This window comes from Eleutherodactylus coqui, chromosome 12 (assembly GCF_035609145.1).
Source record: "Eleutherodactylus coqui strain aEleCoq1 chromosome 12, aEleCoq1.hap1, whole genome shotgun sequence".
Taxonomy (NCBI): Eukaryota; Metazoa; Chordata; class Amphibia; order Anura; family Eleutherodactylidae; genus Eleutherodactylus; species Eleutherodactylus coqui.
Genome location: NC_089848.1, coordinates 29099315 through 29122204, shown reverse-complemented (window position 1 = coordinate 29122204; position 22890 = coordinate 29099315). Strand labels below are relative to the sequence as shown.

The 22890-nt window shown below is 43.3% G+C and overlaps 2 protein-coding genes across 3 annotated transcripts in view; one reads left to right on the top strand and one right to left on the bottom strand.

Annotated features, from left to right (window-relative positions):
* Positions 1–22890, top strand: part of LOC136586483 (acyl-CoA dehydrogenase family member 11-like) — a 90156-nt gene that overhangs the window by 31678 nt on the left and 35588 nt on the right. The window lies entirely within an intron of this gene.
* Positions 2543–18642, bottom strand: LOC136586484 (atypical chemokine receptor 4-like). 2 transcript variants are annotated; one of them, XM_066584595.1, is made up of 2 exons: positions 18508–18642; positions 2543–4610 (listed from the first exon to the last, which is right to left on the bottom strand). In XM_066584595.1, exon 2 carries the CDS (start codon positions 4571–4573, stop codon positions 3527–3529), a length of 1047 nt encoding a protein of 348 aa, XP_066440692.1. In that variant the 5' UTR covers positions 4574–4610; positions 18508–18642; the 3' UTR covers positions 2543–3526. The 2 variants fall into 2 exon arrangements, with proteins under 2 accessions (XP_066440692.1, XP_066440693.1); XM_066584596.1 differs by lacking the exon at positions 18508–18642 and adding an exon at positions 5350–5481.

Here is a 22890-nt window from a genome sequence, read left to right as displayed (position 1 = left end):
GGAATCTAACGATTGGTTCTACTTGTCTTCGTTGTGTTGACATTTCTGAGTGCGTCACTGAATATTTGGAGCCGTTTACATAGAGCTTGAGTGGCCATGATAATATTGTTATATTTATCTTGGTCCGTACACCACAACATCCTGGTTCTTGTGAAATCACTGGTCAGGCCCATTTTCAATGCTCTAATTTCAAACTGGAATAAGCCTATGTAAGTTACCGGCCTGAGGATCACGTTACAACTCCGAGACCATCAGTGATGATAGAGAAATGTTATTATAAATAACGATAAAATGCTGCAAAGCTAAAAATGGTTACTTAGTTTAACCGCTTCCACACAAGACACGTCCTAACTAGAGTTGAGCGAACATACTCTGGTGAGCTTGATGCTCGTTGGAGTATTAGCGTACTCGATGGTGCTCGTTACTCGAAAGAGCATCAAGCCGTGTTGCACCCCGCCCCAGTTTTCGGCTCCTCCCCGCCATGACGCAGCTCGTGTCATTGGCAAATTATTTGTCAGGCAGGCAGAGAGAGAGAAAGAGAGAGACACTCAAATAACGCGGACTTGAGCATTTGGGTGCTCGCTCATCTCTAGTCCTAGCCACTCCACCCCCTTCCACTTCCTTAGGCATAGGCCATCTGGACGTTTAGGTGTTAGTTGTAGATTGTTTGGCCTTTTTTTCTCTGCTAATGATGCATTTTTTTCAGTATGGATTTTAGTGACATTTTGATTTCCGTTTGTTTACTCTACTTCATTGTTGGAGTAACATTGCAAATTTGTATGCAGATCCGCACTAAAACCCGCAGTGCAACCAACCCTTGCGGAAACACTTGGGGATTTGACTTTTATATTTCCTCTATGTTAAATTCTGCTGTGGAAATGTGCAGAAGAAGCCGCTTATACGCTGATTTTCCAGAACATTAACATCTGCTCTGCAGACACGATTACATAGCGGATATTTTCTGCTCTGTATAGACAAAAAAAACACTAAAACTCATTAATTTAGCTGGGATTTTAAAAGGCTTCAGATTGTACTGTATGCCGTAAATACCCCAGCAGACACTCTGCAGCCTATCCGTCCTGTGTGAACATAGCCTTTTAGACAGAAACCGAGGGAGGGACTGTCAGCATCACTTATTCATTCATGAAACCAACAACTAGCCCCTTGGTCTTTGGATCATTGTTAACTCACACCTTTCAGTCCTTAGCCTTGCTCAAATCCTTCTGTCTCTTCTTGAAATCCCAGACAAACTAAATGATGATATCAGGTCTCTGTGGGGGCCATAATATCACTTCCAGGACTCCTTGTTCTTCTTTATAATGAAGATAGTTCTTAATGACATAGGCGGGATGTTTGGGTTCATTGTCCTGCTGCAGAATACATTTGGAGCCAATCAGACGCCTCCCTTGTATCATGTATTGCATGATAGATAAACATCTGTATTTCTTAGCATTGAGAACACAATCCTGACTAAATACCCAACTCCATTTGCTAAAATGCAGCCCCAAACTTGCAAGGAACCTCCCACCATGCTTCACTGCTGCCTGCAGACACTCATTATTGGGCCGCTCTCCGCTATGCTTTACTGCTGCCTGCAGACACTCATTATTGTGCCGCACTCCACCATGCTTCTCTGCTGCCTGCAGACACTCATTATTGGGCTGCTCTCCACCATGCTTCACTGCTGCCTGCAGACACTTATTATTGTGCCACTCTCCACCATGCTTCACTGCTGCCTGCAGACACTCATTATTGGGCCGCTCTCCGCTATGCTTTACTGCTGCCTGCAGACAATCATTATTGTACCGCTCTCCACCATGCTTTACTGCTGCCTGCAGACAATCATTATTGTACCGCTCTCCACCATGCTTCACTGCTGCCTGCAGACACTCATTATTGTACCGCTCTCCACCATGCTTCACTGCTGCCTGTAGACACTCATTATTGTACCACTCTCCACCATGCTTTACTGCTGCCTGCAGACACTCATTACCGTACCGCTCTCCACCCTTTGGTGAATAAATTGCCTTCTGTTACAGCCAGATATTTCACATTTCGACTCATCAGTCCAGAGCACTTTGAAGGGAAATAAGCATGATGTGTCTTTCATTTGCAGCACTGCGTTTTATTGGCCATCCACTGTGCCTACAGCCCTAGCTGTTGCTTGTTTCTTTGTACTTCTGCAAAGGAGTATGAACAGCACATCTTGAAACCCCAGTCTGCTTTGTAATCTTTGCCTGGTAGAGACCTTGTTGATGCAGCATAACTACCTTGTGTTTTGTTGCTGTGCTCAGTCTTGCCATGGTGTATGTGACATGAAACTGTCTTCCACAACCTCACTACTTTTGTAGTTGTTCCTCACCCAGCGTTTCTGTTTCAGTTAATGACTGTTTTTCAACTTACCTATGAAAATGATGATCATTATCACTTGTTTGATATAATTGGTTAATCCTACACTTCACTTTTATCCTACAAAATCCCTGACTTTGTGCAAGTATACCTAGAAGAAATGATGCTGTTTTGAAGGCAAAAAGTGGCCACACCAAATTATTCTCTTTTAATTATTCACTTTGCGGTTTGTTAATTGGCAAAGATAAACTCTTAGCACTTCTACTGTATTTTTTGAAAGCATTCATTGCAGCAGTTTCTCCACACCCACCTAAAGCCCCAAAGCTTTTGCACAGTCCTGTATTTAACACCTATTGCAGAGCTGCTTATTTTTTCATTCAAGTCCACATTTTACTGTATATAAATGTCCATTACTGATAAATATTTGCATTACATGTATATATCTCTTTTTTATAACTGCTAAAGAGCTTTTGTATGCTCTAAGTATATATAAACTGGTAATAAGGCAGATTTTATATCTGTGTCCAAACCTCCGGCCGGAGGTACCATATCAGATGTAGCTGAAAATACTGGGCAGCTGGGCGGAAAGCAGGCGGACCCCATTATAGTCAATGGAGTCTGCCTGGCGCCTTTTGCTTCCATCCAGAGACAGAACCATTTCGGCCACGGGGATTCCCTGAACAGAGCAGGAATGCAGAACCCCCAGCGCAGATATGAAACTGCCCTAAGTGGAATTATTCACACGGGCGTGAATCTTGTGTGCGTTTTGTTTGTTGTGAGACATACAAAACTACCACGAATATGAACTCCATTCTTTTTGAATAGACTTATTCATGAGCGATGTGAAAAAAATTGTAACATGTTCTATTCTTTGTCTTTCCCTCGGAGCACCTCACCCAATGTTTTCAATGGGACCTTAGAAGATATTGCATGGCACTCACATGACATGCGGTGAGGTTTCCCATTGTAATCAATGGGGAACACTTGTGATCCTCTGACGCCCGTGAAGGACACACCTGAGGATCAAAATTTCGAAGAAGTGATGCAAAGTGTTTGTGAATCAACAACACATCCCATTGGAGTGAAAAACACATGTTGGCAAGGGCGATATCGGGCCAAGTCTCTCGGCCTGATATCGCGCTCACAGTGTGAATTTAGCCGAACTTTGATAAGAGGTTTAGATAGAAAAACTGTTTGTTTCTTCTACATGGTTGTCAGAACACATTGAATACTCTTCAACACTCGGAGCTCCTTGTCTTCTCCTCCAAGAGCCAACCTTTTTCACCGTTTTAGTAACATAAGACTTAAATGTTGTCCCCATGAAAGCATAGAGTAGCGGATTGAGACAACAGTGAAATAAGGCCATGCTACTGGTCACCTGCATCATTAGGTCTATGGTTTTACTGGTCTGGCAACTGGTTATCAATATATATACTATATCGATGGCCCTCCAGAATTTAATAGCATTATATGGCAGCTGTGTGATGAGAAACATTCCCACCACTGCCAATAAGACCTTCAGTGGACGAGATCTTTTGATGTTCGGTGTTTTAACCAGGACTTTGGCTATGGCCGAATAGCAGTACAGCATGATAACGAAAGGGATTGCAAAGCAGCACACAGTTTCCAGAATCTGAATGAAGGCAGTGACCTCCTTTACCGAATCTTTCGGGTATGTTGGTAGGCAGGCATTCTTTCCATTGTGTTCCCTTACTTCACCAAATTGTAAATCGGGGATGCTCAGCAACACTGAAGTGATCCATACAAAAAGACAAATGGCCCAACATCTTCTTCTGAAATTTTGATTGGTTGATACTCTGAGTACAGCGAAGTATCTGTCCAAGCTAATGCAAGCCAGGAACTGCATGCCTGAGCTGAAGTTTACGGTGTACAAAGCGGAGGTCATCTTGCACATTGCTTTCCCAAACTGCCAACCAATGGAAGCATCTACGGCCCAAAAAGGAAGGGTGAAGAGCAGCAGTAGATCTGCCACTGCGAGATTCAGCAGGTAGACATCCGTTTTAGTTTTTATTTTCTTATAATATGCATAAATGGCAACTACTAAGGAATTGCCAGCTACGCCAACCACAAACGCCACCGAGTAGAACGCCGGGAGGAAAACGGAAGCAAATCTCCGAATGTCATGCTTCATACAAACTTCTTCATGACTGTCGTAATCAAAAGCAGTATGATTGTAGTCTTCATAGCTTTCGGCTGTTGTCATTGCCGCGGGGTTTATATCTTCATTCACTTTGTGGTTTCTGGTGAGGAAAACAGAGAATATTGTTATACTTCAAGGCCAATTTTTTTTGTTTGTTCTAAATTTTAAGTGCCAGAAGACCTAATAGTCTTACATGTTAGTCAACAAAGTTTATGACGCAGTCAAGTCCATTCCAAAGTAGACAAAAAGTTTTGTAGGGTTGGCAGATAAAGTAAACAGAGGACTGAGCTTGTAAAAGATGTTTCCTACTCTTCACTGAACAGTTATCAGTGGACCAGCATTTCAGTTATGTCTGTTTAAAGGGGATTTCCAGGGAACACACTATTGATGACCTATCCTATAGGTCATCAATAGTTGATCGTCTGGGGTTCGTCGCTCGGGACCTTGACCGATCAGCTCAATAGGCGCATGCTGTCAGCGCTGCAAATGCACAGAGATCGGAGCGGGAGCAGCGGACGTCTCCATGCCAACCCCACTGTAGGGGTCGGCGCTTGTAACTGCAGGCGTGCTGATTTCAATGAGAGTCGTTCCTGCAGTTACAAGCGCCGGCCACTACACATTGATTGGCGCAGAGACTTCCACTGCTTCAGCTCTGACCTCTGCATTTGCGGCGCTGACAGCATGCACCCACTCAGCTGATCGGTCGAGGTCCCGAGTGACGGACCCCAGCAGGCCAACTATTGATGACCTATGTCATCAGTAGCATACTCCCTGGAAAACCCATTTAACTACCTTCTAATCCATTGTTACACAGATTAGCAAGTGGGAGAAACATATACCTGTAAGCATTTAGAGACTCGCTTAATTTAAGCAATCAGTCTTCCTCCAGCAGCTCCCTCCCCCTCATCTCTCCATAGACATCTATGGGCAGCATGTGACGGAAGCAAAGATCCCACTCCCTCTCCATTTCCTATAACGCATCTCATTATCTTTACTGCTAGAGAAGGATGACAACAACCTGTGGACAGCAAGTTAGAAAGAAGTGAGACCCTCTAATGACCAACACTTTAGAGAGTTTTTTTTTTAACAAAAACATCATTTTAGGTATATAAAATAATTTGCCCTTTTTCCAGTTATCACCCTGGCTATCATAATAAGCACAAGTTTGTTGAATAGTTAGTGGCCATTTAAAGGGAACCTGATAGCCAGGACTGAAACTAGCCTTTCTGTTTTTGAAGTGAAAAGGCGGTCAAACAGCTTTTAACACTAATACAGGTATGGAAAAATCCAATTCATTAAGACCACAACATAGTACAGTACTATGCAGGGTGCACGTTGCGGAAAAGACTATCCTGGAGATATTTAATTCACATCTTTCGTGTGCCTTTGAAACCATGTAGTGCAACAAAGGATCTACGCAGCTGTTCATGCAGTCTTCCTGGAGATCGTGTTAAAAATTGTGTAAAAATTTGACACTGAGTAACTGATGAATCTGTATTGTAATATTTTTTATAATTGGGTCTGTTGTAGCAGTTGTGAATTACCCTATGTGGGACAACAAAGCACTTGTTTGTTAGATACTGCACATTAACCCATTAAGGACCAAGCGCTGTAAATTTACTTGGTCCTTGGTGCTGGGCTTTAATACTGTCCGATAGTAAAACTACAGTGCGGGATTAAAGCTTCTGCAATCAAGCAGAAGCAGGACGGGGTGGCAGCTGTTAGTGACAGCTGAGAACCCAAAGGAGAAGGGAGACGTTTTTAAAAGTGGAAGTATAACTTCTCTACGCGAGCTGGCGGTCATATGACCGCCGGAATCCTCTGACACAGCAGAGCTAAAGGGTCCTAGCAGACCCTCATCAGCTCTGTCAGTGACTATTGTCTCTACAGGGGCATGTTTTCCCCTGTAACTGGGGCTCTATGGATGTCCCAGCTACAGTGGAAAAGTGTCAAAAAAAGAAAAAACAAAGACAGCCAAAGACACCATCTTCATTGCTAGGGACAATGCAAAAGTAGGCGACAGAGAAGAATTACCAGCTGTGGGCAAGTCTGATCTAGGAAATCGTAATGAGGCTGGTGACCGCCTGATTCAGTGCTGTCAACAAAATCGACTTGTGATTATGAACACATGGTGTGAGCAACCGAAGTGCTATTTATACACATGGACAGCCCCAAATTGAAAGCACGCAACCAGATTGACTATTTCCTATGCTAGCAACATTGGCAGAGCTCAGTACAAGCAGTTGAAACCCTCCCTGGTGTAGACTGCAGCTCTGACCATCAACTACTTATTGCAAAAGTCAAAATATGTTTCAACACGATTCAAAGACCATCGACAGCAAAAAGCTTGGACACCAGTAACATCCCAATCCAATATGCAGTCAAGGTTAAAAACATTCCAGACACGTAGCACATCTGACAAATATCCGAATGAATTATGGGCACAAATGAAATCAATCATAATTGAAACAGCAGAACAATCCATCTCATACAAAAACAACAAAAAGACCACAATGGCTCTCAGATGCAACAATCGAAATTGCAAAACAGATACGAGCTGCCAAAGCTGCGGGCAAAAACATCAAATTCAGATTACTAAATGCAGAATTTCAGAGAAAAGCAAGGAGAAATAAGAAAGCTTACTGGAATGAGCATTTCAACAAATTGGAAGACTCAAGTAAGCAAGATCACACCTGTGAGCTGTTTGACCAGGTAAAGTGGGCATGGGCACCTTTTGCACCTTGGAGAGCAACAACCATCAAACATCAGAATGGTAAAGCACCACTGGATGGTTCCCAAGTTAAAACAGCGGTGGCAAAAGTACACAGCAGAACTACGTGCAGATGATCAACCACACCAATTAGCCAGCCAGGAATATTCAACGAAACAAGAACCTGATATTCTTGAGGAGAAGGTTGACTGGGCACTGAAACAATTACCAAACAGGAAAGCCCAAGTCATTGACTGCATACCAGCCGAATTACTCAAACCAATACCGACTCCAGTGCTTACAACCCTTTGTAGACAGTTCTGGAAGACCAAACAATGGCCAAAGGACTGGACAAAATCAGTTTTTGTCCCAATTCACAAAATAGGTGATGCACAAGACAATTTTTGGACCATCGCTCTTATAACACATACCAGCAAAATTCAGCTAAAGATCATTCAGAAACGGCCTCCTTCATGGAAATGGATTTCCCTGATGTTAAAGCTGGGTTCCACAGAGGGTGTGGAACCAGAGACCAAATCACAAACTTGCGCTGGGTCATATCGAAGATGTGTGAACACCAAAAGGACACATACCTGTGCTTCATCGACTACAGAAAAGCTTTTGAGTGTGTTGAATATGGCAAGCTGTGGAAATTCCTAAAGCAAATGGGAATAGCGGGGCATCTAGAAGAATTGATAAACTTACTTTATGAGAACCAAGAAGCCACAGTCAAGACTCTCTTTGGTAACACTGACTAACTTGAAATAAGGCCTAGTGCCCACGGCCATGATGGGCTCCGCAAGCGGAATTCCGCACCGGAGTCAATCACGGCCCTCCCCTAGAGACCCCATACTCACCTCCGGATCTGCTGCCCGATGTGCCGCATCTCAGTACAGCACATGACGCGCCGAACGCGTCATATGACGCAGGCGTCGGTGGGCGGGGGAGCGTTTTCACGCTATCTACCGCTGTGCTACAGCGGAAGATAGCATGATGGACGGCTTCCATTGACTGCAATGGAAGCCGTTCGCATGTACGCCCGCGGCAAATAGAACATGCTGCGGGTGATTACGGGTGATTGGTCAGGCCAAAGGTATCACTAAAAAGCAAAACCACCAAACAACGGCTTTCATACTTGGGTCATGTAATATGAGCCAATTCTTTTGAAACAACAGCGATGCTCAGCACAGTCGGTGGGTCCAGAAGAAGAGGACACCAAGGAACACGCTGGCTAGATACAATCAGGGTTGACACAAACATGACTGCGGAAAGTCTGAAGGAAGCGGCCATAGACAGAAAAGCATGGCGTATGCTGATCCACAAGCTGACCGAAAGTCGGCAACAAATGAACAGATAAATCATCATCTTGGCTTTTGAAAAGTGGAGATGAAGATTCCAAAAAATAGTTGTGTCCTTATGGTCAAAATAGGCCGTGCCCTTAATGGTAATGGGTTAAAAATATGTTTAGATGAGGTGTATGTAGTATCACAGGCCAGCTACTCAAAAAAATGAGCAAGCAACTAAAGTATCTAAATTATATATACATGTGAAAGCCCTCACTGACTGACTGACTCACCATTAATTCTCTAACTTCCCGATGCCGTACAAACATGAAATTCGGCAGGAGCATTCTTTAGGTCCTAAATAGGTATAGTAAAGGGGTCACAACTCGAAAATTCAATGCTAAGTGCAAAAGTGTTGTCGCCCCTGTGTAATGTACTAAATCTAATTCTCTAACTTCCCGGTGTTGTACAAAAATGAAATTTGGCACGACCATTCTTGAGGTCCTACATAGGAAAAGCAAAGGGGTCACAACTTGATTATTCAAAGCTAATTGCAAAAGTAAGTGCACCCCTATGTAATGTAACTTTTCGGTGTCGTACAACTGTGAAATTTGGTGCAAGCATTCCTCAGGTCCTAAATGAGGAGAGTGGCTGGGGTAGCACATTCTGCAGAGGGACATCAGTACATGCAGCCTGAGGAGAATCTAACCCTCCTCTATGTGTATACATATTTTATTCCTTGGTTACTCTAAAGTAACCTTCACTTCATAAAATTTTCTGTGCAAACAACACGTAAACACCTGTATAAAATTAACTCGGGCGAGGCCGGGTATATCAGCTAGTATTATATGTGTCTAGGTCCGCCAGAGCAAAAGTGCTTTTTGTTAGTGCCTCTAGGCTTTGTCTAATATAGAGGTTCCCAAGTGAAGACGTCGCCGTCTATTACTTACATGTGTTTTTCTATAGCATATTGAAAGTGCTTGTCTGATTTGACTTAACCACTGTAAGTGTAGACCTCCACTGCTAAAGCCGTCATTTACTCAACTTAATAGCGAATGGGGAAAAAAGTACTACGTATTGCATACAGGTCAACCACTCATCCTGTAGGTCAGCACTCCTACACAAGAGCCCATATGACAGCATAGTAATTTAGGACAGAAAGATACAGAAGGGTTGTGTAAAATCATGTTTGGAGAATGGAAACTTGGAACATAGCAGTAGGATAGAATCATAGCTTAGGAACTTTTCTTTAGGTGGGGTTTTCAGAATGTGATTAAGTATCTAAATGTCCTCCTAAATATATTTGTATAAAACCTATTTAATGATGCCCGTTTACTGCTGAAGCAAAACCAATAATGAACTTTGCATTCTCTTCTTGTTTACAATCATCTCATCTATTGTGTTCAAGATACAAATTCCCTTTCTGTAGAAGGTAAAGCATCTGTTGCTCTGGTTCTCCCTATGACATAGCCACAGGATATGCCAAAAAGTGTGACATATGGGAGTCCTGCTCCTCTGGGACTCACACCTCTCTTCAGAAGTAAACTTCCCAACTCAGCTGGATATAAGGAACAGGCTGTTCTACACGGTTTCCATAACTGCTGTGGAAGTGGATTGGTAGTTATGAAAACAGCATAACACAGCAAACTTAACTGTTTATACAGCTTCGGAGTCGCAAAAATGGCTCGCTTGTGCTGTACAGTTTCTGTAACTCATGTTTACTTCGTTGGGCGTTACTTAACCTTTTAAGAACTAAGCATGGTAAATTTATGGTGCTTGGTCCTGAGCTTTAATCCTGGCCTGGTAGCAGAAGTACGGCGTGGAATTAAAGCTTCTTCTGCAATCAAGCAGGAGCAGGTCAGGTCCTCAGCTGTCAGACACCGCAGAGGACCCGGAGGAGAAGGGGGAAGCGGTTTTTAACTACCTCTGCCTTCTCCTTTCTAGGCTGCAAAGCGCTAAAGAGAGAAAGCAGAAGTGTGATCGTGTGACCACCGGGAGTCCCCTGTCATAGCAGAGCTGCAGGGTCCTAGCAGACCCTGTTCAGCTCTGTTAGTGACTACTGTGACTACATTGGGATAGTTTTCCCTGTAACTAAGGCTCCTATGGATGCCCCAGCTACAGTAGAAAAGTGTGAGATTTAAAAAGAAAAAAAAAGACGATGTGAATGATCCCCAGAGGTCTTATGATGTCATGGGGGATATAGATGTTGAAGAGTTACAATAGGTAAAAAAAATTACAGAATAAAATAAAAATATATACAGAAAAAATAAAATGATCCACTGCTGACGCCAAGCAAAACTGTTGCCATGAGCCCTGTAATCCAAGACTATACAAACTATATGTCAAAATGTTCGAAACACAATGAGGTACCCATTCCTGTACTTTTATTTTAGTGCAATCATACTAAAAAAAACACCTTTTAGCTTTTTGCCCCCAATGAAGGGAAAAAAAGAGAAAAAAAAAGTCAGTAAAAAAAGATATAAATAAAATAGTCCTATATGCCACAGAAAAAAATACAGCAAGAATAATTTTGGTAGTTGAGGGAAAAATAGGGCAGTAAAACCACCACATGGGTAAAATTCCTAAAAAGTGTCTGGTCTTCAAGAGGTTAAAGAACAGAGCTCAACTTAATTGTTTCGGACCCCTGACTGTCTCATCTCGGCCATCAATGACTTGGGAATAGCACTTCAGTTGTGTATAGTTTAGCTTTTGTTAAGGACGTGTTATAGGAAATCACTGTTTCCTGGTAATACCATGTCAATGACCTTCGCCTGCAGATGATACATTCTGTAAACTCCACGTGTGACTCATGATTTGGTAATCCTTTTGAACCAAGTTAAAGTTGTGTCAATTTGGAATATATGTAAAGTGTCATACTCTTAGAGTCCAGAGCAAATATATTATATACAGTATTGCTTAAAGGGAATTTGCAGGGCTAAACTCAGGGCTCCTTTAGATAACCATGAGAAGTGAACCCATTCATTTCATTTGGTTCATCGTCATTTCCGCATTTTGCATGCACATAAAAATAGACCCTGTGCTATTTCCCTGCGTATTTGCGCACCGGGGGCGCCATAGACGTCTATGGGAGCTGCGCAAATGTGCACTTGCTATGAGTGCAAATGCACAATATGCTGCACATTTCCATGAAGAAACACATCTGGACCTCATTAGGCTAAATGGCCTTTGAAATCACGGCCATGGGTATGTCACATGCACATGTGAACAGGCCCTGCGTGCACAAAAAGTGCAGTACTATGTGCCGATGCGTGCGCAAAACTACCTAATCAACCTCGTTCACCATACAAATACATTGCGCAGTTCCATGTATGGTCATCTGAAGTCTCCCTCAGGCTAGGTCATCAGTAGCTGACTGCTGAGGTCCGCTACTCAGGATCCCCATCGATCACGTTCATCAGTCACATGGCTTAAGAGCCGCTCAGTGCCAGGCACTGCCACTATACAACGTACAGTGCTGTGCCTTGCATGGACTGAAGAGGCCACGGTGCTCACCCAAGTGCTGCTGTTGCTTCATTCAACTGGCTGGCAGGGTTGTCGAGCAGCAGAACCCTACTGATCAACTATTGATGACCTATGCTGAGGATAGGTCTTCAGTAGTTCAGTCCCAGAAAACTTCTTTTAATCTATAGTGACCTCACAGATTGCTAAAGTACTACTTCTGGTATCAGAATATCTTACAATGATTGCAATAAGGAGCGATCTAGAAGACCAACTGATCTTTTTGCAGCACTGGACACTAATAAACTCCCTCCCCCTACTTATTTGTTCAGCTCCCATAGGAGCCTATGGGAGCCGCCAGCATATCTCAGCCGAAAGACAGGGTACGACCTATCTTTTTCAGCCGCCGTATTTGGTCGCTGATGTCCTATAATTCCCAGTGCAGTGTGTTTATGTGGCTAATAATCGGTCATCTGAATGAATGTATTGGAATCCAATGCTTCAGATGGTCGCGATTTTTTTAATCACAGCTAAATTAGGGGGAGTGGCATACTCGCTAATAGCAGCCGTGACGCTTGCGGCTGCTATTCATTCACCTGATTTAACACTTAGATAGCCGCTCTGTTTTAGCCTGGCTATCTGAGCCTTAATACGACGCTCGTGTGAATGAGCCCTTAGTCTGTAGAAAGCAGGAAAAACTATGCTCCATTGTGAAGCCATGAAACGTATCTTATGAAATTGCGTTATTCATACTCTTCCCTTGCATTTTCATGTTTTATGGTGTAGCCAACAATGGTGATCAAGAACTCGATAAGAGTTTGTAACGCGTTCTCTGATCCTGACGTTACGGCACTTTTTTAATAAAGCAGGACACTTTTCCTTTTAAATCAAACAATTTTTCTACACTGTTATTTGTATTTGCTGGAATCGCCAGGAGTGGGCGGGTGAAGTTTGATCTAGGAAGTGTATCTGCGGGAACGGTTCAGTGCAAGATCTCTGGAAAGGTGAGCTCCTCTATTTTATTTTTGTAAACTAACACCACACAGAGTTGTACCATGCATGTTGTAATTGTACACGATGAATAAGCATCTACAGTGTAGATAGAAAAAGTAAGTGAACCTCTGTATTAATGACTTCTCCAAGAGCCAATTAGCAAAAGTTCTTTCAGTGAAGCAGATGAGATTAGAAGTGTGGGTTTCACAGGTGCTTTGCCCATTAAAAAAAGATACACAGAGCCTAGTGACTGACAAATCTGTTTTCAAGCAAGATTGCTTAATTTTAACTATGTAGCCCTTGGTGAAAATGAGTTTGATGCCCCTTAACTAAATGATTAAAAAACAAGAGGAGTTGTGTATTAGAATGGCAAATTCATTCAGAGTCCAAACGTTAACCCCCTAATGTTACGATCGTGTGGGCAAACTAAGCATGGGGCCCACACGATTTTACCCAAATGGGAAAGGATCCACACGGGAGCACAGAGAGAATAACATGGACTTCAGTCAACTGACCCTGTGCTACAAGGGGGATGACAGTGGCCCTACCTAAGCGGGGACATCGCCCCAATAAGAGGGCGGCCCAGTTGTCTTCGGAACTGGGCCCTAGCTGATCCTAGGAGCCACGCCACAGAACAGGAGACATACACATGCCACATGACAGAAACAGAACAACAGGATACACAGAGCCAGAAAACACAGCATACAGCAGCCACAATGCAACTACTAGTAGCAGATGGTAAGCTGAATATAAATACCAGGTATTAGTTGACATTTTGTACAAAACGTGTAAGCTAGTGGGCCAACTTCATGGCTCCTGGTTATACCACTAGTCCCTACACTAACCAAGAGTCCAGCAGAACCGGACAGAGTTCACACAGAACGCTGCAACAGGAACAGGACAGAGCACAGGATACCTGCTTACAGGCACAGGTGAACAGCAGACTACAACATATAGTTGAAACCACACGGTCTCCACCCAGAACTCACATGCACACAGATGAAACTCACAGCAAGTCCATGTGTCCTCATACAGGGGAGATAGACAGTTAGCCACACAAGCTGACATAGGGAACTGTGTCAAGTTCCACCAACTGACACACAGAGCAAGACATAAGATGTTTGGAGGCCGCACCTGTAAAGGGGAAAATAAGGGAGTGCTGCATGAGCTGCTGACTAGGACTACAGGTGTCCAAACCATCTATGGGAAGCAGAGAGACACAACCAGACCTACTTGCAAACACAGTTCAGAGTGGGAACAAATTACGCATACCTGATAAGTTACAGAAGTAACATGACTGCTCACCCTGGGACCCAGCCAGACACTGACCAGGAGCTGGGTTTGTATGTGAGCACAGAGCCAGGAGATTGGCTAGCAGGAAGTACCACACCCAGCCAGCTCAATCAATTAACCCTCCACCAGCTGTAGCTGTGCTGCTAGGAAGCTTAGAACTACAGATCCCAGCAGCACATGTAACACCTAATGAGTATGCTGCAGCATGACCTGAGGGAGGTTCTGCATCCAAGACATCCTAGAAATACTGATGAACTGAAACACATTTGCAGGGAGAAATGGTCTAAAAATCCTCCTCCAGAATTGTTCTAACCTTATTTGCAGCTACAGGAAAAGTTTGGAGAAGATACTTGCTTCTAAATAAGGATTTATAGTTTATTTAATTCAAAGGTTGACTTACTTTTTTTTTCTTTTTGCACTATGTATGATATTCAGTGTGCTCAATAAAAGTAATGGATGGTACAATTGTGTTAGTGGTTCAGTGAGCTTGCATTTGTCTATTATTGTGCATGGTACTTATTTCAGCAGTAATTGAGACAGTCAGTGTGAGGGCAGAGAATGTATCAATAGCTCAGACTTCCATGCTTTGTCCACCCAATCAATGTCAAGGATGTTTGTGTAAGCTGAAGTTCCTCTGCACTGAAAAAGAAGTTAGGGAAATCCTGATAGTGAAACACTCGTCTACGTATTCTGGGCTGTTATCATTAAAAGGAGAAATGTAATTGCTTGTGCCCCACTATAATATATTCCCTCAACACATTAACTTGTCTTCAACCTTGGAATACAGTCAGTTTAAGCTATAGCATCTGATTTATTTCCTAATAAAACTGTGTTGGCCATTACAATTGCGCTAATGAAGTGAGTTATGCAAATGTTTCCATCTTCCTTATTTGCATAAATTACCCAGAGGAGCTTGCATGGCCTTATGCGTCTCCTCACTCATCTTCTAGGTGTCCCCACACCTTTTGGGTGCTCTCCGTGGGGAGAGAATGTACCATCTCCCGACCCACTCACACCCTAGGTGTCTCCACACACTCTTTGGATGCTCTACTTAAGGAGACACAACACCCCTCCTGACACAAATGAAGTGAGTTATATGCGAGGTTGGTACTTCACCTCTCAGTGAACCTTCTTGACTAGTCAGCAGTCCCAAGAGGGTCCACTTGTCAATGTTTTCTAGCCTTTAGAATAATTTGCATGTTCTTCTTACTGAAGCATTTTGCCAAATCAGATCTGGCAAGGGCTCTTTTGTGAGATTCAATTTTTTTAGAAAAAGCTTCATACTTTGAAGAAATCATATTAGAGAAGAAGGCTAATAAATCAAGCCCTCTACACATATGTCCAAAGAAGAGAAGAGGAGGGGGGAGCGATTTCTGCTAAGAATGTGATTTATATCGTGAAGCAAACAGAAATAAAAAAACAGTAAGTTGCTGCCAATCCAGCATTTACCACCTTATATGATGGGGTGCAGTAATGCGATTTGCAGAGAGTTAAAAATCCATGGGCCCTAGGTGCAACCCTTTTGACCAGAAGGATCATTAAGGCAAGGGAATTAAGCCAGTTCTTCTTTATTGTTCAGTATTAATGTGTTTTGGGGATGCAGCTCTTCCTCAGAAGACTGAATAAAGTGCTGTGCACATAAGTAAAAGTAAAGAATGATGGAAAACTAAAGAAGGGGGGGGGGGGGGAAATGTAAAACAAATTACACACTATAAGGCTGGGTTCTCACATGCCGGAATCCTGCCGTAAATCTCGCAGTTTGGCCACAGCGAAAAACCGCAAGATTTCCGCCAGTAAAGCGCAGGTTCAAAACCCGCGGCACTTAGCCGCGGGTTTTAAAATGGACTGGCCGTTCGCTTTTCCGCTGCGGCCGGTACTCCCATAGAGGAGAGCGCGGCCACAGTGGAATTAAAAAAAAAAAAAAAGGCCTTACTACGGTCGGCGAATCCGCGCCGCAGCGCCATCTTTGCCGCGACGGATTCGCGGTCCCGTGTGGATGAGATTTCTGAGAAATCTCGTCCACGTGGCTAGCTAAACCCCAGGATTAGCGGCCGCAGGTGAATTTGCCATGGCGAAATTCTGAACGGAATTTCCGCGGCACATCCGCCCTGTTTGAACCCAGCCTTAAGTGAATCTAGTATCATTACCGTAGAATTAAAATGAATGATTGAAAACAGTCAAATGTAGAGCTTTCAGAAAGTTAAAATTTGACAACATATCAGTAAATGGTGACTATTATGTGCGGGGAGTAAACTGGCATACTAGGTGAATAAAGGGAAACAAGTTCAGCCCTTGTAGTGCTTAGAATATCTAATCCACTGGTGGAGAAGTACTGTATCTTTAAATGGTTACATACCTTATACCATAAGACAATCCTGCAGAGCAGCGGTCATATAGGAGGAGTTAAAGGGGTTGTCCCGCGGCAGCAAGTGGGGGTATACACTTCTGTATGGCCATATTAATGCACTTTGTAATGTACATTGTGCATTAATTATGAGCCATACAGAAGTTATAAGACGTTTTTCACTTACCTGCTCCGTTGCTAGCGTCCTCGTTTTCATGGAGCCCGCCTAATTTTCGGCGTCTAATGGCCAAATTAGACGCGCTTGCGCAGTCTGGGTCTTCTTCTTTTCTCAATGGGGCCGCTCGTGCAGGATGCCGGCTCCGTGTAGCTCCGCCCCGTCACGTGCCGATTCCAGCCAATCAGGAGGCTGGAATCGGCAATGGACCGCACAGAAGCCCTGCGGTCCACCGAGGGAGAAGATCCTGGCGGCCATCTTCAGCAGGTAAGTAAGAAGTCACCGGAGCGCGGGGATTCAGGTAAGCGCTGTGCGGTGTTCTTTTTTAACCCCTGCATCGGGGTTGTCTCGCGCTGAACGGGGGGGGGGGGGGGGGAGACAAAAAAAAAACCCGTTTCGGCGCGGGACAACCCCTTTAAATGAATGCATGCAAGGCAAAAACAGCACTTTATGCAGCCCATTTCTGAGGAAGGGGCTCTATCCCCGAAACACGTTAAGGGCTCAGTCACACAGGCGCATCGGCGCCCGTGTTACTGCAGCCAGCAGACGGCCGTACCTGAAGACGTCTCTCTGCAGCGCTGGGAGGAAGAACATGTGACCGGCTTCATTGCCGGTCATGTGTTCTTTCATCAGCGCTGGAGAGAGACGGCCGTCTTCAGGTACGGCCGGCTTCTAACTGAGTCACACGGGCGCATCGGCGCGGGTGTACGGGTGCTGATGCGCCCGTGTGACTGAGCCCTAATACTGACTATTTTATTAACTAATGAAGAATTGGTTTAATTCCCTTGCCTTAATGACCTTTCCGGTCATAAGGCGTTCCTCTAGAATCCATGTTTTTTAGATTCTCTTCATGCTTCTGTACACATAAACCCCATCGATAAGCTTTTTACCACCCATTATGAAGTATACATTCATCTATACCATGGCCAACATTTGTCCTTTAGGGGCACCTTACTCAGGTGTATTTGCCCCAATAGCTGGGCGTCATCAGTGTAACGTATAGGTGCTATCATTTACATGGGGCTGTCCTATTAACTTCAGATAATTTTTTCAAAATGATAATTTTACTATTTTTCATCATCAAGAATTAAAACAGCAAATAAAATAGAACTTGTTTCGTTAATATTCAGGAATTTCAGAATGCGTGTCTCATATTGAACCTGCTTTAGCTTCAACTCACAAATGCACTCTGGATTTTAAAAACCTATTTTGCTTTTGGGAAGTCTTGGATCACGGATCCCACAAATCCCCTGGAAGCTCCTTCTGTTTTTGACTCTGTATATTTGGTTACCAGTACAATCGACAATCCCCACTCGTCAGCCTAGATGGGATCCCATCAACAAACCACATGCAGGAAAGTTTCCTAAGAATTACATTAATCCAACAGACGGCAATGTGCGACATACGGAAGATCGGGCTGGAAACAGTTTGTGCTGTGGCCAGGGAAAAGTCTACAACCGGATTCTTCGCTCTGCTCCCTTCTCTAACGTTTATGATAACTTGTCTAATTGCCATAGATTTACCTTATATTGATCTGTGAAATACAAAGTAGACAAGCAAAAGTCTTCCCCACCATAAAACTAGACATACAATATTTACGTTTTACATCTAAAAACAGGATAAAAGTAAACTTTAAGGAAGTAAGAGCGATGCAGTTATCCATTAGTTAGTTTTAGTCCCTTTTTACATTTTCTATGGTGTTTTCAGCCTGAAGATCTCTGAAGTATCACATGCACTCACCTCTATTCCAAAAAGCCTTTGCTTTCTGTTGTGCAGTGTAAGAATGTCTGCCATGGCACAGAAGATTATGAGCTTTTATTTCTCATCCAGCCAATACCCCTCCCTCATCTGGCAAGAAAGATAACTGTGTCAGTCAGGAAGTATATCCAAGCAGGAGGCTGGTCGTATTCTGCTGCTCTCTAGACTGACTAGTGCGGAGTAGAATTCTTTTATATGCAATCACACAGTTTACTATGTAAGATTATTGACCGCTTCAGGCTGTATAGGTTTTAAAGGGGTTTTCCTGACAAAGACTGCTGATGACCTACCCTCAAGATAGGTCATCAGTATTTAACTACCGAGAACCCACCGCTCTTGATTCCCAATGATCAGCTGATCGCCCAGCCTTTTGTCAGTGCAGCGAGCTGTGCGTTGTCACTGGGGTCGGGATGAGAAGTGCCATAGCTGGGCTTCACTCCCATTGAAATCAGTGGGATCTGAAGTCCGCTATTACACTTTTGACACTTCCGCCTCTGACATCGGGGTCAGATGTGGAAGTGTACCAGCTGTTTCAGCTCCTATTGATTTCAAAGAGAGTAAAGCCCAGCTATGGCACTTCACATCCTAACCCCAATGACGGCGTTCGGCCCACTGCACTGACAGCTGGATGGGTGATCAGCTGATGGTCGGGGGTCCCAAGTGACTGGTCTTCGGTGATTTAACTGTTGATGACCTATCCTGAGGAAAGGTCATCAATAGTTTTTGCCCAGAAACCCCCTTAAGGACATGGCCTATTTTGGGCTTAAGGACACACCTTTTTTTTGGCGGATTTTCATTTCCATGACCATATAAGGGCTTGTTTTTTGCGGCCCGATGTATTGGTACCACATATGTGGTTTTTGTCTTACAATTTTTATATTTTACATACAAATAGGGGAAAGTAAGCAAAAAGGGTTTTTTTAATAATTTTTTTACATTTTTTTTTTACACTACTTCTTTAGGTTCTTTTTTACACAATTTATGTTCCTGTAGGGAATTTGTACCATAATACCTATGATCACTATGGTAAGGCATTGTCCTGCAATGCCTTATCGCAGGTTATAATGATCATAGGCACTGGCAAAGCAGGACGCCTGTATCTGGTGTCCTGTTGCCAGGACAACCCGTTGGCCCTCTGCAATTACATCACGAGGGTCCGATGATGTCACAGAGGGAACACCCTCCCTCTGTGAACCTTTTTACACATTCTATTTTTTTTTTGCATTCCTATATAATTGTAAACTTGATTTTAACATTTTTTTTGTCTTATGGAAGCCTTTTAGTGTTCAAGATTTTTATTAAAAATTTGCAAGCTTGTTACGAAGCAAAAGAATAAACCTTCTCATATCACATCAGCAGAATACATTTCTAATACTATAAGCATTCTGAGTTGGCATTCGCATTGACCTGATAATATAAATTATTCTCCACTTCAATATAAACTTCTCAAACAAAGACTTACAAGTTAGAGAAAACAGGGGGGAGAAAAGGGGAGTTATGGAAGCCTTTTAACCATTCTTGTTAACTATTCATGTAATGTCATATCTCTAACCTAAGGTATGTCCACACAGGCACTAATACAGGACGGAACTTAGGACTCTTATGAAGTCTCAAAATGAAAAGAGAAATCAGCCAGCCCCAGTGATGAAGACACTGGGGTGGATGGGATAGTGATAAATTAAGCCCCCTTCCTCTGTCAGCACTGCAGCCAGCATTAATGATAGTGCAGAAAGGGTTAAATTACTGGGATTGGAGTTTTCTCTGATTCCAGCTATTTGTACCGGAGGGCGGTGATCAATTACAGCCCGCAGAAGATCACGTGGACACATCTCCTGTGCCTGCTGGATCACTATCACATACATGTGCATCCAGATGTAGGCCCGGATAATGAAACGAACCCTGTGCAGTCTGATGCTGCAGTCATAATCCCCTTCATCTGCGCCATAGTTCTTTATAACATACCAACCGACGGGTAGAAGATAGATGGAAAGTAATATGACCGCAGCATCAGGGTCTGCAATAGACACACCCAGGACTGAATAGAAGCTGTAGATAAAGCTCACTTAATATCAGCAGATCATTTTGTTGTTTTCAGTATCCCCAGAGCAAAGGGAAGGTGCAGTGATAGTCTCACCGAATGAGTGTTTATTTGGGTTTTGCTGTGGGAAATGGGCTTTGGGGAGAAATATGTTACTTGACTAGAAATGCTGTAGGTGAACTCCCAGAGTTTGAGTATAAATGGGAGAGGCTTAGCTTCCTTTTGGTTCATGAGAGGGACTACACAGGGGTGTTCTGTTGTAAACTATTGATTGCCTATCCTCAGGATAAGTCATCAATAGTAGATCAGCAGGAGTCTGTCGCCCAGGACCCCCATGATCAGCTGTTCTCTGAGTCGATATACTTGTGTACCTAGCTGATTCCTGCATGTCTATTATTGCAGTAGCCAGGCTTGTTATTACATGCAAAGATCCCATCCATTGCAATGGGACTTTGGCCTGCAATACCAAGTCTCACCACTGCAGTGAGAATGGAGCTGTCTGCTTCCTGCAGGAATCAGCTCTGTGCACAAGTGTATTGCCCAGAGAACAGCTGATCGTGGGGGTCCCTGGCGACAGAAGCCGCCATTTGCTATTGATAACTAATCCTAAGGATAAGCCAGCAAACATTTATAACCGGAGAACCCCATTCAAGTTTTTTGTTTATCTCTAAAATATGCCAGCACTTTAGATTTAAAAATAGTGACAGGTCTGTTGATAGTAACCCGATAAGACCCATAATTAATGCAGCATGATGTTGGCAAAAGGCTCTCTTTAGTTGGTGATATCTAAACATACCCTGTAAATCATGGTGATTTGTAGGAATTGTATCAGAAATATAAAGTGTAGATTCAAAATGAACTTTCCAAAGTTGACTAAAACTACTATTTAAGAATCTCAAGCTTAGACTTTTCAGGATTCCATTGTAATAAAATATAATGCTTGGCTAACCAAAGAAGTGTTGTCATGTATAAAGTAAGCTTAACAAGGAACACGATGTTTATAAGACACTCATTTATCAAAACTGTCCAAAAGAGAAACTATGAAAAACAGAAGGTAATAGACCTTAGGCGCAACCCTTAGAGCAGAAGGCTCATGTTACTTCCGTGCAGCGCACTAAAGCACTGCGCCTCAGCACGGACGAAAGATGGTGTCCTAATAAAACTGCAAACACACTCGCATAGTAGTTGCAAAGAACCGTTACACCACTCCAGCCAAAGATGGAAGGAAACCTGTCCCTTACTAATCGGGGGAAGTAGGGCACCCCTGCCTAAAAGTGTGGTAGGCGCCCTAATAAGGATGGCCCCACTGTCTCCATTTGGGACTTGGCTCTCCCTAATGAGGTACCTGGAGAGAAGCACAAAGCATGACACTGGTCACAGACGTAAAACACGACGGTTCATACACCACGTTTGGCCCCCGTACAAACCAAATGAACACGTTGCTGTTCACACCAACATAACAGGTAATGCAAACCACACAGAACAGGACAGTTCATACACCATGTCTGGCCACCTGCACAGACCCAACAGCACACGTTGCTGTTCACCGCAACACACCAGGTAATGTATATCACACAGAAAAGAAACCCCACTCAGAACTCGCATGCAAACAGTGTCAGGCATCACCCATCTGACCACACATGACATCAAACGTCTGGAAGATGCACCTATCAAAGGGGAAGGGAGTGGGGGTCTGCATAAGATGCAGACAGGGATTACAGACTGTCCTCAAGGGAGGTGAGAGACACTTCAGACTTACATGCATAACACCAAGCTCAGAGTGGGAATAGAACAGAATGAGTAAAACTGAGTAAAATGACCAGCAGCCTCTAGCCAGAGGAGCTGGTATTTATATGCAGCAGACCAGTGGAGATTGGCTGGCTGGAGAAACTCCACACCCAGCCAGCACAATTATCCCTCCTGGAAAACCACAGTACTACAGATCCCAGGATTCTTCTTTATTGATTAATATGCAGTGCATTTGACATTTCTTGGGGATACAGCCCCTTTCTTAGACGTGGCTGGATAGAGTGCTATACACAATTTTTTACGTAAAAGATAGAGAAATCAACAAAAATAAATAAAAAGAGGACAGGTAAAGCGAAATAGAATAAAATAAGGGTAAAATCATTATTTTAAACACACATTTTATTTAATTTCATTTTATTCTGTTTAGTTTTTCCCCTCCACATTTTCGTTACTTTGATTTTCTATCTTTTTCTATATGTAATAATTGTGTATTATGTATAGTACTCTATGCAGCCATTTTTGAGGAATGGGCTATGTCCCTGAAACGTGTCAAATGCGCTGGCTGTAAATAATGAAGA

Coding starts and splice junctions, on each gene's coding strand:
- LOC136586484 (XM_066584595.1), bottom strand. CDS start 4,573: ATGACAACAGCCGAAAGCTATGAAGACTACAATCATACTGCTTTTGAT.